General features: G+C 34.2%; 1 protein-coding gene across 1 annotated transcript; it reads right to left on the reverse strand.

Moving 5' to 3' along the window:
- Positions 1-8,662: 8,662 nt before the first annotated feature.
- CSD2 (copper/zinc superoxide dismutase 2) lies at positions 8,663-12,847 on the reverse strand. The gene is made up of 8 exons (XM_021956481.2): positions 12,433-12,847; positions 11,823-11,884; positions 11,704-11,743; positions 11,466-11,561; positions 11,348-11,379; positions 11,089-11,164; positions 10,722-10,775; positions 8,663-8,858 (listed from the first exon to the last, which is right to left on the reverse strand). Exons 1-8 carry the CDS (start codon positions 12,764-12,766, stop codon positions 8,833-8,835), a joined length of 720 nt encoding a protein of 239 aa, XP_021812173.1. The 5' UTR covers positions 12,767-12,847; the 3' UTR covers positions 8,663-8,832.
- Between the last annotated feature and the right edge of the window lie 649 nt (positions 12,848-13,496).

The following is a 13,496-nucleotide window of genomic DNA, read 5'->3' on the forward strand; positions in this document are numbered from 1 at the left end:
GATGGAATAATATGGGAAATGTTTTATGTTGACTTCTTATATTCAATTCTTACATGTTTTGGGTTCCTTGCAATTATATTTGTTGATGTGTTCTTCTTTTTATTTATATATAAGCGATAGTCTAAATTATTCTAATCCTTGTAATTATATTGAAATGATTGTTGATTTGTTGATGTGTTTTTTTTTTTTTTTTTTTTTTTGAAGTCATCTTCTAACCTTCACCTACGCTACCTCCTCTCCTATATATATTTTCAGCAATTCCATTTTCCCTCAATCAGTTTTGGAATTTCGATCCCTTAACCCACATCTTCTCACTAAGCCGAAATGGTCCTAACAAGCTCTTACGAATTCATAAATGAAAAATATAAACTATAGATAATTTTTATTGCAAGTATATGATAATACGTATATTAATGTTGATTGACATCATAAGCTAAAATAAAAGATTAATTCATTGCATTGATGGACTAATTCTTCCTCTTTCATTTTCCATCAAAACTCATCATTATCTACGTTGTTAAAGGATATTCTTGCCACTAGTAAAAAAAAAAACCTTGCGCGACGAAACACAATTCATCGCTCAAAGTGACTTTGCGCGACGAAAATTAAACTTCGTCGCTAAAAGTCTTACGCGACTAAATTTTGCGCAACGAAACACAAATCGTCGCACAAAGTCACTTTGCGCGACAACAAAACATCGTCTCTCAAAGTAACTTTGCGCGACGAAACAATAAAATTCGGTGCACAAAGTCTTGCGCGACGAAGTGTGGTTCGTCTCGTAAAGTCTTTACAAAAATAAACAAAATAAAAAATTATTTTTAAAAATCTTTGGATGACTTTGCGCGACGAAACAATAAAATTCGGTGCACAGAGTCTTGCGCGACGAAGTGTGGTTCGTCTCGTAAAGTCTTTACAAAAATAAAGAAAATAAAAAAATTATTTGTAAAAATCTTTGCATGACTTTGCGCGACGAAACAATAAAATTTGGTGCACAAAGTCTTGCGCGACAAAGTGTGTTTCGTCTCGCAAAGTCTTTACAAAAATAAATAAAATAATTTTTTTTATAAAAATCTTTGCATGACTTTGAGCGACGAATTTATAAACTTCGTCTCGTAAAGTCTTTACAAAAATAAAAAAAATTATTTTGTTAGAAAAATATAATATTTTAAATTGACGATCAAATTGGTTCATTGTATTCATATAGGGTCAAGGAGTGTAACTGTAAAAAATCATCAAAATCGAAATTGAAATAACCTTTAAATCGTGATTTTTCGTTTATAACCGTCGAAAAGTTTTGTCCTATTACTTGATCTCTGAATGTTTATTTTTTCCGATTTTTGGCGTATATGATCTCGAAGTATAAACAAACAAGTTTGACGGTTCGATCTTTGAAACTAGTTTCGTAGAATGTGTATGCCATCAAAACAATATATTCACTAACAATTAAGAGTTTATTTATACTTTCATTAAATATAACATAAGATTTTGTGGTATCCACTAGTGTAAATATTTAAAATTGAAGATCAAATTGAGTCATTGTATTCATATAGGTTCAAGGAGTGTAGCTGTAAAAAAATCATCAAAATCGGAGTTAAAATAACCGTTAAATCGTGATTTTTGTTTATAACCATCGAAAAGTTTTGTCCCATTACGTGATCTCTGAATGTTTATTTTTTCCGATTTTTAGGGTATACGATCTCGAAGTATAAACAAACAAGTTTGACGGTTGGATCGTTGAAACTAGTTTCATAGAATACATATGCCATCAAAACATTATATTCACTAACAATTACGAGTTTATTTATACTTTCATTAAATATAACATAAGATTTTGTGGTATCCACTAGTGTAAATACTTTCAATTGATGATCGAATGCAGTCATTGTATTCATATAGGGTCAAGGAGTGTAGCTGTAAAAAATCATCAAAATCAGAGTTGAAATAACCATTAAATCGTGATTTTTCGTTTATAACTGTCGAAAAGTTTTGTCCTATTACTTAATCTCTGAAAGTTTATTTTTTCCGATTTTTGGCGTATATGATCTCGAAGTGTAAACAAACAAGTTTGACGGTTGGATTGTTGAAACTAGTTTCGTAGAATGCGTTTGCCATCAAAACAATATATTCACTAACAATTAAGAGTTTATTTATACTTTTATTAAATATAACATAAGATTTTGTGGTATCCACTAGTGTAAATATTTTAAATTGACGATCGAATGCAATCATTGCATTCATATAGGGTCAAGGAGTGTAGCTGTAAAAAATCATCAAAATCAGAGTTGAAATAACCGTTAAATCTTGATTTTTCGTTTATAACCGTCAAAATATTTTGTCCCCTTACTTGATCTCTGAAAAAAAAAAATGTCCCAATTTTTGGCGTATATGATCTCGATGTGTAAACAAACAACTTTGATGGTTGGATCGTTGAAACTAGTTTCATAGAATGTGTATGCCATCAAAACAATATATTCACTAACAATTAAGAGTTTATTTATACTTTCATTAAATATAACATAAGATTTTGTGGTATCCACTAGTGTAAATATTTTAAATTGATGATCGAATGCAGTCATTATATTCATATAGGGTCAAGGAGTGTAGCTGTAAAAAATCATCAAAATCAGAGTTGAAATAACCGTTTAATCTTGATTTTTCTTTTATAACCGTCGAAATGTTTTGTCCCATTACTGGATCTCTTAATGTTTATTTTTTCCGAATTTTGGCGTATATGATCTTGAATTTTCTTAAGTAGTTTTTTCTGGAGGTTCATATTTATATACATACGTACATGTCTTCCATGTAATAGTGTTTTTTTTTTTTTCCAAAGAAATTTTGTATGAATTTTTATCTCAGTTGAGTTTAAAGATTCATACCAAGATATTATATGAGTTCAATTAGCTGGGCTAGAGGGTATAACTACCTAGACTAGAGGTAATTTATGGATTTAATTACCTGGACCAAAGGTAATTTATGGGTTTAATTACCTGCATACTGCATACGAGGTGTATGCATAGGTACCTTAGCTATTGTTAAGGTATGAAGTTTTAATGAACTCTTATTACAAATTTTGATGTCGGTATACCTTGGGAAAATTTCAGAATTCAATAAATAGATTTGCAATTAAATTCAAATCAAATATGATAATTAATATCCTACAAATCAATAACTTACCAGTTTTAGGAATTCATAATTTACCTTATTTATGTTTTAGGTGCATAACTGGAACAAAAAATAAAAAATAAAAAAAAGTAAATATCAATAAATTGAAATAGGCATGTAATCTTAAGTGGCGCAAAAGTCAAAGGACTTGGATCAACAACAATTTCTGCGTGGATTGCACCCAAAATCTCTCCTCATAATTGGACTTATGCCAAATTTTCTATAATTAATATTCGTCGCGCAAAGTTGATAGTATTCGTCGCGCAAAGTATCTCTGCGCGACAAAAAATAATTTTCATCGCGCAAAACCTTTCTTTACGATCTTTGCGCGACAGAACTTGCGCGACCAAAATTTCGTCACGCAGAAATTGTACTTTGCGCAACAAAATTATTTCGTCGCACAAAGTGTTTTTTGTAGTAGTGTCTATTATCTATAAAGGCATCAAAATATTGTACCATGGTGAGTTACCCCATTGCACATTGCAATAAAAGCGTGTCGTTTGCCAAATATTCGGGTCAAAACTCCAACTAGTTTCTTGATCGTCTGCCAGAATTTGCAAGCCAAGATCATTGTCCGCAGATTTGAAGTGAATGTTCATGCTTTGCCCGCCCCCTAGCTTGTTGGTAATACGGACAGTCACTCTTGGCCATGGCCACCCGCAAGCTTGTTGGCAAAGCAAAAATAAAACAAATATTACAAAATTGTTTGTAGTTGTCATTTTTCATATATACTGTATACTCAACATGAATTACAAAGGTAGTGAACGAAGTCTCTGCAAGGCCGTAGTTTATTTATGAAGTTTTCGAGTATGCTCATGTTATTTATTGAACTCTTCGTTTGTTCGTTATTTTTGTTGATGTGTTTGGAGTTGGTCAAAGAAAAAAGAGCTAATAAACTCTGGTTTGAATGATCAAAGAAAGTCCCTCAGAAAATATTAGCATGGGACGAAATTATCCTAATTTAATTATATTTGGTGATTGTACCTTGTTGTGCATGTTGTTTGGAGTTGGAGGGAGAAAGTGGAGACCTTAAGATATATATTGACGCAGCGACATATAAGGAAATATTCCTGAACTTAGCTACCAAGAAAATAATAAAAATCATATATAAAATTATATTAGGAAAATAATATCCTAATAGATAACTTATTCTTAAAAATATTAAATTAAATATTAAATTAAATACAAATCTTGACAGAAAATTCCAACTATACACCTTACTTTTTTTCCTAGCGCTATAATTGACATTTAATTGGAATTTTCCTCTCTTACACAATTTCCTTTCAACTTTGAGCCACTTTATTTTAATTAATTTTTCACACTATAATTAACCATATTTCCTCTTACATCATATATATAAGCCAATTCAATATATAGTTTTGTGAATTGAGTACTTTACTTAGTCTCTGGGGTTGGGGACTTGAAACTCACTCCACTTTTTTGAACAGTTGAGATGTCACTGCCTGGGGAGAGAGTGAGAAGCTTGTGACTTGTGAGCCACTCATGGTCAGGAGAGCTAAGTGTTTTGCAACCAAGCACGTCCTCATAAAATAATCAAAAGCTAACAAACCACGCTAGATCTGCTTTTTTTGGTAGTTTTTTTTTTCTTTCTTGGTTGTCAGTGAACTAACTGTCTTTGCAATTTGAAAATTGTTATTAAAGATAATGCAAACAAAGTGATGCCTAAAGTCTTCATGATATTTTGGTAGGTAGTACACCATGCCTGGACACTGCAGACAGACTAAGCGAACCACATACACTACTACTTTGAATTTACTTCAAATTTTTTTGTGGTAAGAGTAATGCCAAAGATATGTATATTTACTAACTACAATCCCGATCTCTTGGACCACAGAAGTTCAAGAGATTGTGGTCACCCACCGTTGGATATTAATCCAATGGTTCAAAAAAGTTTCTTAAAAGGAGTGTAAGAGCGAGTGAACCGTTATCCAACGGTGAGTGACCACAAATCTCTTGGACCCCTATAGTCCAAGAGATCGGGATTGTTACTAACTAAACATTAAAATTAGAATTCACCCTTTAATTAATGTCTGGACCAAAAATATACTAATATACATATTAAACTGTTTGGTGAGAGAATAGTTTGTCTATCTTTGTGCACGTTTTTTATGACATGACAATTCATGCTTTTAATGTTCAAATTGACAGTTCATGTTTTTTATGACATAATAATTCACACTCTTAATATTTAAATTGACAATATACCAATGTACATGTTTAAGTTTAACTAACTGTTAGGCAACATATATAACATATTTTTATCATGAACTTTTTCTTATAATATGACCAAACTTAACTAATTCGGGCACACTGCTATCACAAATTCAACCCCACTAACGATTCTCAGGCACATAAAAGTTTATTTCGCCAGTTGAGTGAGGCACACGATAATGAAAGAGAGCAATGAAGCCATTAATTTGGTGTTTGGTGATGCGGAATTGGATGGTTGTTGTGTGGGTGGTGGAGGAAACCAAAGAATTCTCACCTTATCAAAAGAATGAATGATTGAGTCTAATAGTGGCAAGACTGCAGCTGATAATGCGAATATAGAATTTATTCAAAGTCTGAGCATAATGTTTTAGATTTTGAATTATGACCTATTTATGCAGGTTATACACTAAATAGAAGATTTGTGAACATGAAATTTACAAAATAAGGAAGGTTGACCCTTTATGGTTTGGTAAACAATATTACAACATATGTTTTGTATTTAATTGACACGTCAATGTTTCCAACTACATTTGAATAACAATTTACTTAAGCTCCTAATCTTCAAGCTCCGGTGATTGAAGAGAGAAGAAAGAAAGTTTTGAATACTCTGTGTTTTATTTTATGTGATGAATATAATCATCGATGTTGGTTATATATTCCTAAGGCATAAGGATACAAATTTTCCAAATATATTAATTGTATATTAGAATGTTATAGAAATATCTATTAATATAGTGATTTAATTTACAAGTCAATAACCCATAAGTTAATAAACTTTTTTTAACTATTCTGTTTTACTGTTAAAATAAAAATAAGATATTTTAATTACATTTTTATTATATTTAATTATGTTTAATATTATATAAAACAAGCTCCGCATCACCCACACCCCCTATTATATAAATTTTAGATTTTTCTTTAAAAAGCTGTACACATGTCAAATTTTGAGTAGGAGTATCACCGACTGACGTGGTAGTACGATATAATTTCTCCAATAGATACGATTATATTACGACCCCCGCTATTAACACATCTGTTAATCACCACATCTCATTATAGATTCATGCCCTCTAAGAAGATAGTAAATTTTGTGTTTAAATTTCATTATAGGTTTACCAAACATGTTTGTGGTAAAATAGGAACATTAATTTCCATTCTTGGAACCATTTACTCAAAGAGCTACCATTAGAATTCGTGGTAAAACTATATGCAGGAATTTCATGATCTTCCTTACCCAAAAAGCAAAAACTTCTACCATCTTCGCATGCATTATTTTACAAAAAGAAGAAGGATCAAATAGGGTTACGTATTGCATGAAACTACTAACAAATTGTTTTCATTACACCAACGTCACGAAACATGACTCAGTGTAGCATTACACTCTTGACTATTTATCACCCAAAAGCCTAACAAAAGGACACACAGAAAAAGCTCAACGCTGCCATTTAAAGCAATCTCAAGAATCATATATCTCTCTCTCTCTCTCTCTCTCTCTCTGGTTGAGATAATTAGTGGGCACTAGTAATAGTGATGACTTTAATTAGTACAGAAAGTCATGTGTTTGATGGAAGTTAGAACTAATGCACATAGAAGAAGATAATATATAAGATAATTAAAAGGAAAAATAATAATAATTAAGGCTTTCCCTCTAACCACAACCACAAGGACTTTGTGCCAAACTTACCTTCAAATTAGGCTCTTACATACTCATACTCTTTTTAGTACTAATCGTATTTTGATACCTGCCTCATGACTTGGTCACTTTTAGCCCAACACGTTAGATGGCCGGTGGGATAGGATGGAGCCTTAATAATGAGTTGGATCTTAATATAAATTGTGTGGATATTATGCTTTTGACTCGATTGTTTTATTTTATTCAACAATTATCGTCTATAAAATTTGAAGTCGAAACCTCTTCAAATAAAGTGAAAACCGAGTCTCACTGCCAAATGACCTTCGAACCTGCTATATGGTTGCTTGAAATACCTTCAAAGAAACTAAAAATTAATTTCAATTTAATGCTAGGACCGGCAGTGCCTTTTCATGAGATGTTGGCTAGATATGATGCATGCAGGTGTAGTAGTTTGTTGGCTGCTCTTACCAGAATGATGGCATGAACTGCACCACTTACTAGCCACGTGTTAACTAAAAAGCATTGGCTAAGCCTACTAAGCCTAGTTTATAGGACCCCAACAAATGTAAAAGAAATCGTGATTTAAAGTTGACTAATCACTATCAACTAACTACAAGTAGTTTTGGAGTTGAGAGAGATTATTAGGGTGTCGGGTGTCCCCTCACCAAAAAAAAAACAAACTTTCATGTAACAGGATAACACTTTTGCTATCTTCGGTGAATAGAGCAATGACAAACTGGATAACTTTTTCACGGGCCATTACATTATTGGCCATGAATAGCAAAACAGTGATATCCCCATTACAAGAAAGTTTTTCTGCTCCCAAAAGATTCATAATTTATCTATGAAGAATCAAAATTAAAAATATCCTAGCATCATGAGGGCTTGCAGTTATATTAATTAAGAGCATTTACCGTTGTTCAAGGTTCTGAATTCAAATTCTCCGATCATTATAATGTGATAAAAGAGAAATTGCTAACATAGTTCTGAATTCAAATTCTCCCCACTAGATCAATGGTTCACAATCGCTCACATTCGCATAGTCCATGATATTAGGGCACAGCTCTAAGAGACATTAATTATCAATGTGGACTCCATTGAATCTTTGACAAATTAATTTTTTTACCCAAATGATTTTTAGGTTAAAAGGTTCTTGAACGGGCGATGGATTCACTTTGTACGATTTTATCATTTGCTAATGGATTGGATTAGAGCAGGTGAACAGATTGTTAGAATGTTCAAACAAGTTGAAAGAAGATAAAGCAAGTTGCTTGAGCAGCTGAGGTTCAAGATTGGAAGTTTGCTATGCCACTTCACCTTTGGTCCTACGCCGTTAAACAAACCTAGAAAAAGACAACGAAAAAACTGTGCCTCGTGCCCTTTCATGGCTCTTCCCATGTCCAAAATAGAAAAAACATAAAACAAAACTGAGCCTTCCTCACCGTTCATCTTTCCCTTGTACCGAAAAAGAAAAAACAAAGCTTAGTCTCCCACTCTTGCATCACTCTTTGCACATATCGGTTAGGTTTTCACTCCAGTAAAAAGACTAGAATCATGCTCACTCTTATGGGATAAAGGGCATCATTAATCCAATCTTACTGCTTTCAAAAGTCAAAAGCAAGTTCTCCACTCTCATAATGCAACCATAGCAACTCAAGTTTATTGAGATCAAAATATTCCACAAATATTATAATGACCTTGTCCATAATATTACATTACACACTCAATAGATATACTATATGAGAAACTTTAGAACCACAGCAGCCAAATCTTCGAACCAAACTGATTTGAAAAGGATCTTGTCGTTACACTGGTGTCAAACCAACCACACCTGCAAGCCGAGAAAAATGAAGAAAATTGAGAATTTAATGAAATCATGGAAACAAGCCAAGAAGTTCCATATATGCTGCAGTGTTGCAGGAGAACATGTTCAAGAAAAAACTCAACAATACGATGTGATTATGTGATTACGGGGTTCACAAAAAGAAAGTTCAACTAATATCGGCACTTGAAGCACTACGCATCTGTACAACTAAAGTAAACTTTCCTTTTTGATGCTTCTAAACACATAGCATATCCAGCAAAGATCAGAAACTATATTCCCAATTATCACTCAGTTAACTCCTATAAAACAAATTATCACCTAATTAACCATCCTAATCCTAACTAGGATGCGTGAAAGCATTTTTCACAGGGAAATGGCATTCACGGGTCTACCTATTAGCTAAGAAGGAGCCGAAAATCATATACTAGTTCCATTCTTCCTATGTTGAACACAGCTGGTACATGCCTAATCCAAGTATCTCTGTTATACGTCTACCTATAATGTTGTGACTAAAGCCTATTATATAGAGCAGCAAGTGATAGAACAAATAATGAAAGAGTAGACTGCCATTACCATAACCAGAATGAAAGGCACAAAATACTCACTCTCAACCTTTGTTCACTCACTAATTCACTAGAACTACAGTTTTATAGGAAAGAGTGAAAACCAGAGAGGGATGCTCCAAATGGTTCTCAAAGCCTTCTTAATGAGGCTAATGATGAGAAAAATAAATCCTAGGATAATGGCAATTGATGAACCGTTACCGAAACCCATTAAACATGTTCAACAGCCTCATGAATGTACCCTTTAGAACCTAGCCATTAATCCACCTAGTATCTCAGATGACCCTATACCCAAACGGTTTGACCAAACCCAGTTGTGCCCAACAAAAGAAGTGGCAGTTTTTTAGGTGACCTTGTGAGTTGGCTTAAGTCCTTCAATTATTTTAAATTGCAACAGGCATCCAGATGTTGGGGCAAATAACAATTTCCACCCATAGATTGGGACATGAAAGATTTCATCAGCATATGTAAGAACTGGAGCTTATCATTTCTGTGTTTTTAATTAAATTAGTTGGCTGTGTATTATTAAGACGATTACAGAGTTTTGGATATAATTCAACTGAAAACACAGCCTGTATACCTTTTTCTAATTTTTATCTGAGGCCAGTTCATCTTCACATTCGAACCCAAAAGAGTCAATTCTCATTATCCATATTTACAAACTAAAGCAAAACAGTGATTTTTTTATTATATAGAGGTTTCTCAAGACCCCAATTAAACATGGAAAATGGTTAGTTGATCGTCTTGGAAGGGTTTCTAATGCTATAGTATAGTATTTGCAGACATAAAGACATGCATAAATATAACATTCTCCCCCAAATTCACCCAAAAGAATGTTGACAAAAGGTATGATGTTTCCCAAGTTTCAATGCATAACAAACTTGTTGATCACAATATCAAATTTTACAGTACCTTAATACAGGTAAGACATACGGGCATTTTTTTAAAATCTTTTTTCACATATAATAAAAATTTACAGTAATCAAATTATTTTTATATCGCTAAATCGAGCACCTATTAGTTCAACAAATAAATAAATAAAATTAATGATTGAGGCGGAATAAACTTGAAGCAAGTAATCAAAATCACATTATGAATCATTTGTTATGTACAATGGTCCATGTCTAATGAAATAATTACCCTATTTCCCAAAAAAAATTATTCATCATCATTAACTTATCATACTCTTCCAATTCACAATTACATAAAGGAGCAATAAACAACATATAATCTTCTTCCAAACAGGAAAACAGAAAAGGGACTGAAGAAAAGACAAATAAACGTGAATCCGAATTTTCTTGCTTACCACATGCCAATCTTCCACCTGCATTGCCAGTGCTTAGACTAAGCTCGTGTCCACCTACAAATGCAACCCAAATGTGATTGAGGAAAGAAATAAGAAGAATTTGAAAGAAGCATCAAAGTTAGTAACAAAGTTCCCTGACCCTAAACTCACATAGGGGGTCGGTCTTATGCTAAAAGCTTGCTTCTCCTCCATCCCCCAAAAAAGAACAAGGGAAGGGAGGAGACAACTTTTTCTGTTTAAATTTCTTGTCTTTACCCACCAACTGGTTAGTTCAACCATACAAACCATTGCATGTAAATTTTGCCCTACTCATCCTTTAAATGTACTAAAAAGTTTCTTCCACAAGCTAGATTACAGACATACTTACCCTTTCCAAGGTCATCCTCAAGCTCATGAACAACAAGTGCTCTTCCAATTACAGCATCAGGACCAGTTAATGAAATCTACAAATTTAAGACAAAACCAAAAACTGAGTAATCATATACTACTTGGGTGGAAACACAGTACAAAGTGTGAACATAAAAATTGTCAGACACCATAACCAAACCTGTATGAAAATAAAGATAAGCATGCCCTGAGCTTACAAACATTCTTATAGAAGAACATTACCCAAGTTTAATGATTACCTGGTTATCCACGATTGTTACCTCTGCCACCCCTGCATCCCCACAATATATCTCTTAGCAAATTAACTGGTATGGAAGATTGAAACAAATTTGTAAATGAATTTAAAAAATGAATTACCATCGGCATTAGCAACTATGTTTCCCAGGTCACCCGCATGACGGATTTCATCCTCAGGAGCACCATGAGTCAAACTTTTAGGATTGAAATGTGGTCCTAATATTTAGAATTAATTGCAAAGTTATAAGGAAAAGATAAATTCATTACAATGGCTTCAAAAAAGAATCACAAATATAACTACATCAACTGAAATATTATAACTTTAACAGTTTAAGCTTGAAAAGAAAGCAAGCCGTACCTGTGGATATGCATCCATTTGTTGTGTCACCGTACTCATGCTACACAAGAAAGAAAAACACTTAGGTGTTGCAAGTTTACTAATCCACAGATGACAGAAGCTAATGCAGAAACACTCACTAAGTGGAACCCATGAGGCCCAGGAGTAAGTCCAGTAATACGAACATTCACAGTTGTAGGCCCTAGGAACAGTACAACACGATCAGTGATGAGCAGTCATTGCACCATCAAATGCCATTGAAATTATGAGTTCAGACCACCTTCACACCTAAGCTTTTGAGCATGGAATTCCGACCACTCACTCACAATTAAAGGAAGCATTGAAACAGCAAGAAACTAAATCAAATATAAACTCAACTTTGAAAAAGTTGACTACCCCCATTTTCATAATTGTCAACAAAGAGAAGTCAAATTTAGAAACAAGAAAATTTATACATTGGACTAATGATTTAAGATAAAGAACCTATTCACTACCCAATAATTCAGAACTGAAATTTAGTTATAATCCGCTAAAGCTTCCACCAACACATCATTTTTTCCACATTTTCATTCCCTCAGACATAGAGAATGTAAGAAAGGAACCAAGCAGAATTGACAAGTTAGGATAAAATAAACCAATTCTCGGAAACACTATAAAAAAACCCAAGTGAGAGAAGAAAAGAAGAAAAAGCAGATTTCGATTAGAAAATCAAAGATATAAGGGGAATGAAGGGTAGGCATAAGAAGAGACCATCGTCCTCTTGGCTCAAGGTGACGACCCCTTCGACACTGGAATTGCCCTTGAGGACAGCGACGGCTTTCTTGGTGGCGGCAACCACAGTGAGAGGCTTAGGGACAGCGACAGCTTTCTCGGTGGCAGCAACCACAGTGAGAGGCTTATGGGCTGCGGCCAGAAACATGGATTGGAATTGGGATTTGAGTGGGAGCTTAACAGAGAGGCCATGGAAGGAGGAGTGAGGAAGTGGGTGAGAGTTAGGGCTTTGAATTTGGGAGAAGAGAGTGGGAGATGAGTAGGTTGAGAGCATCACAGTGTGGGCTGCCATAGCTGCCAAGGCTGCTTGCATTGCTTGTTTGGGTTGTGGTGGAGGTAGATGATGGTGAGATGAGTTGAAGATGATGTTTAGAGAGTGATATTTTGTGGTCAATGATGAGGAGGTGCCACTCAGGTGCCTTGGTGCGGTCCAATTCTGAGGCCCGGTTGGGGTTTATATGGGCCTTTGGTTCTTAGTTTGTCACTTTAAGGCCATCTCCGAGGCAGAGCCCTTAGAAAAAGCCGAGAAAACCCTATTCTTTATATCTAACTTTTTTGTCACTTTGGTTCTTGGTTCTTGGTTCTTGGTTCTTAGAGCATCCACAATGGAGGGGTGTAAATTCGGGGGTGTAAAGCCACTTTTACATCCCCTTTACACCTCCGGGGGGTGTAAATATGTTTTTTGCTCCAGTGGGGGGTGTAAATTTGGGGGTGTAGCCGTGGGTTCCAGCCTTTTATGTTGACTTTTCTTCATTTTTCTTCTCTTTTCTCGGGTGGGTCCCGCCTGCAAGGGATGTAAAAATAGATGTAAATATACATTTTATTTTACATCCCCATGGTGGTGATGTATATTTACATCCATTTACATCTCCCCATTGGAGACGATTCCGGTGACTCGGGGTGTATATTTAACATACACCCCCATATACACCCCTCCATTATGGATGCTCTTAGTTTCTCACTTTTTATATCTAAATAATGTACCTATTTTTTTCTACATGAATATTTACCTATCATGTATTAGATATGTAGGTATTTTTTTT

This window comes from Prunus avium, chromosome 6, assembly GCF_965620075.1.
Source record: "Prunus avium chromosome 6, drPruAviu1.hap1.1, whole genome shotgun sequence".
Classification (NCBI taxonomy): domain Eukaryota; kingdom Viridiplantae; phylum Streptophyta; class Magnoliopsida; order Rosales; family Rosaceae; genus Prunus; species Prunus avium.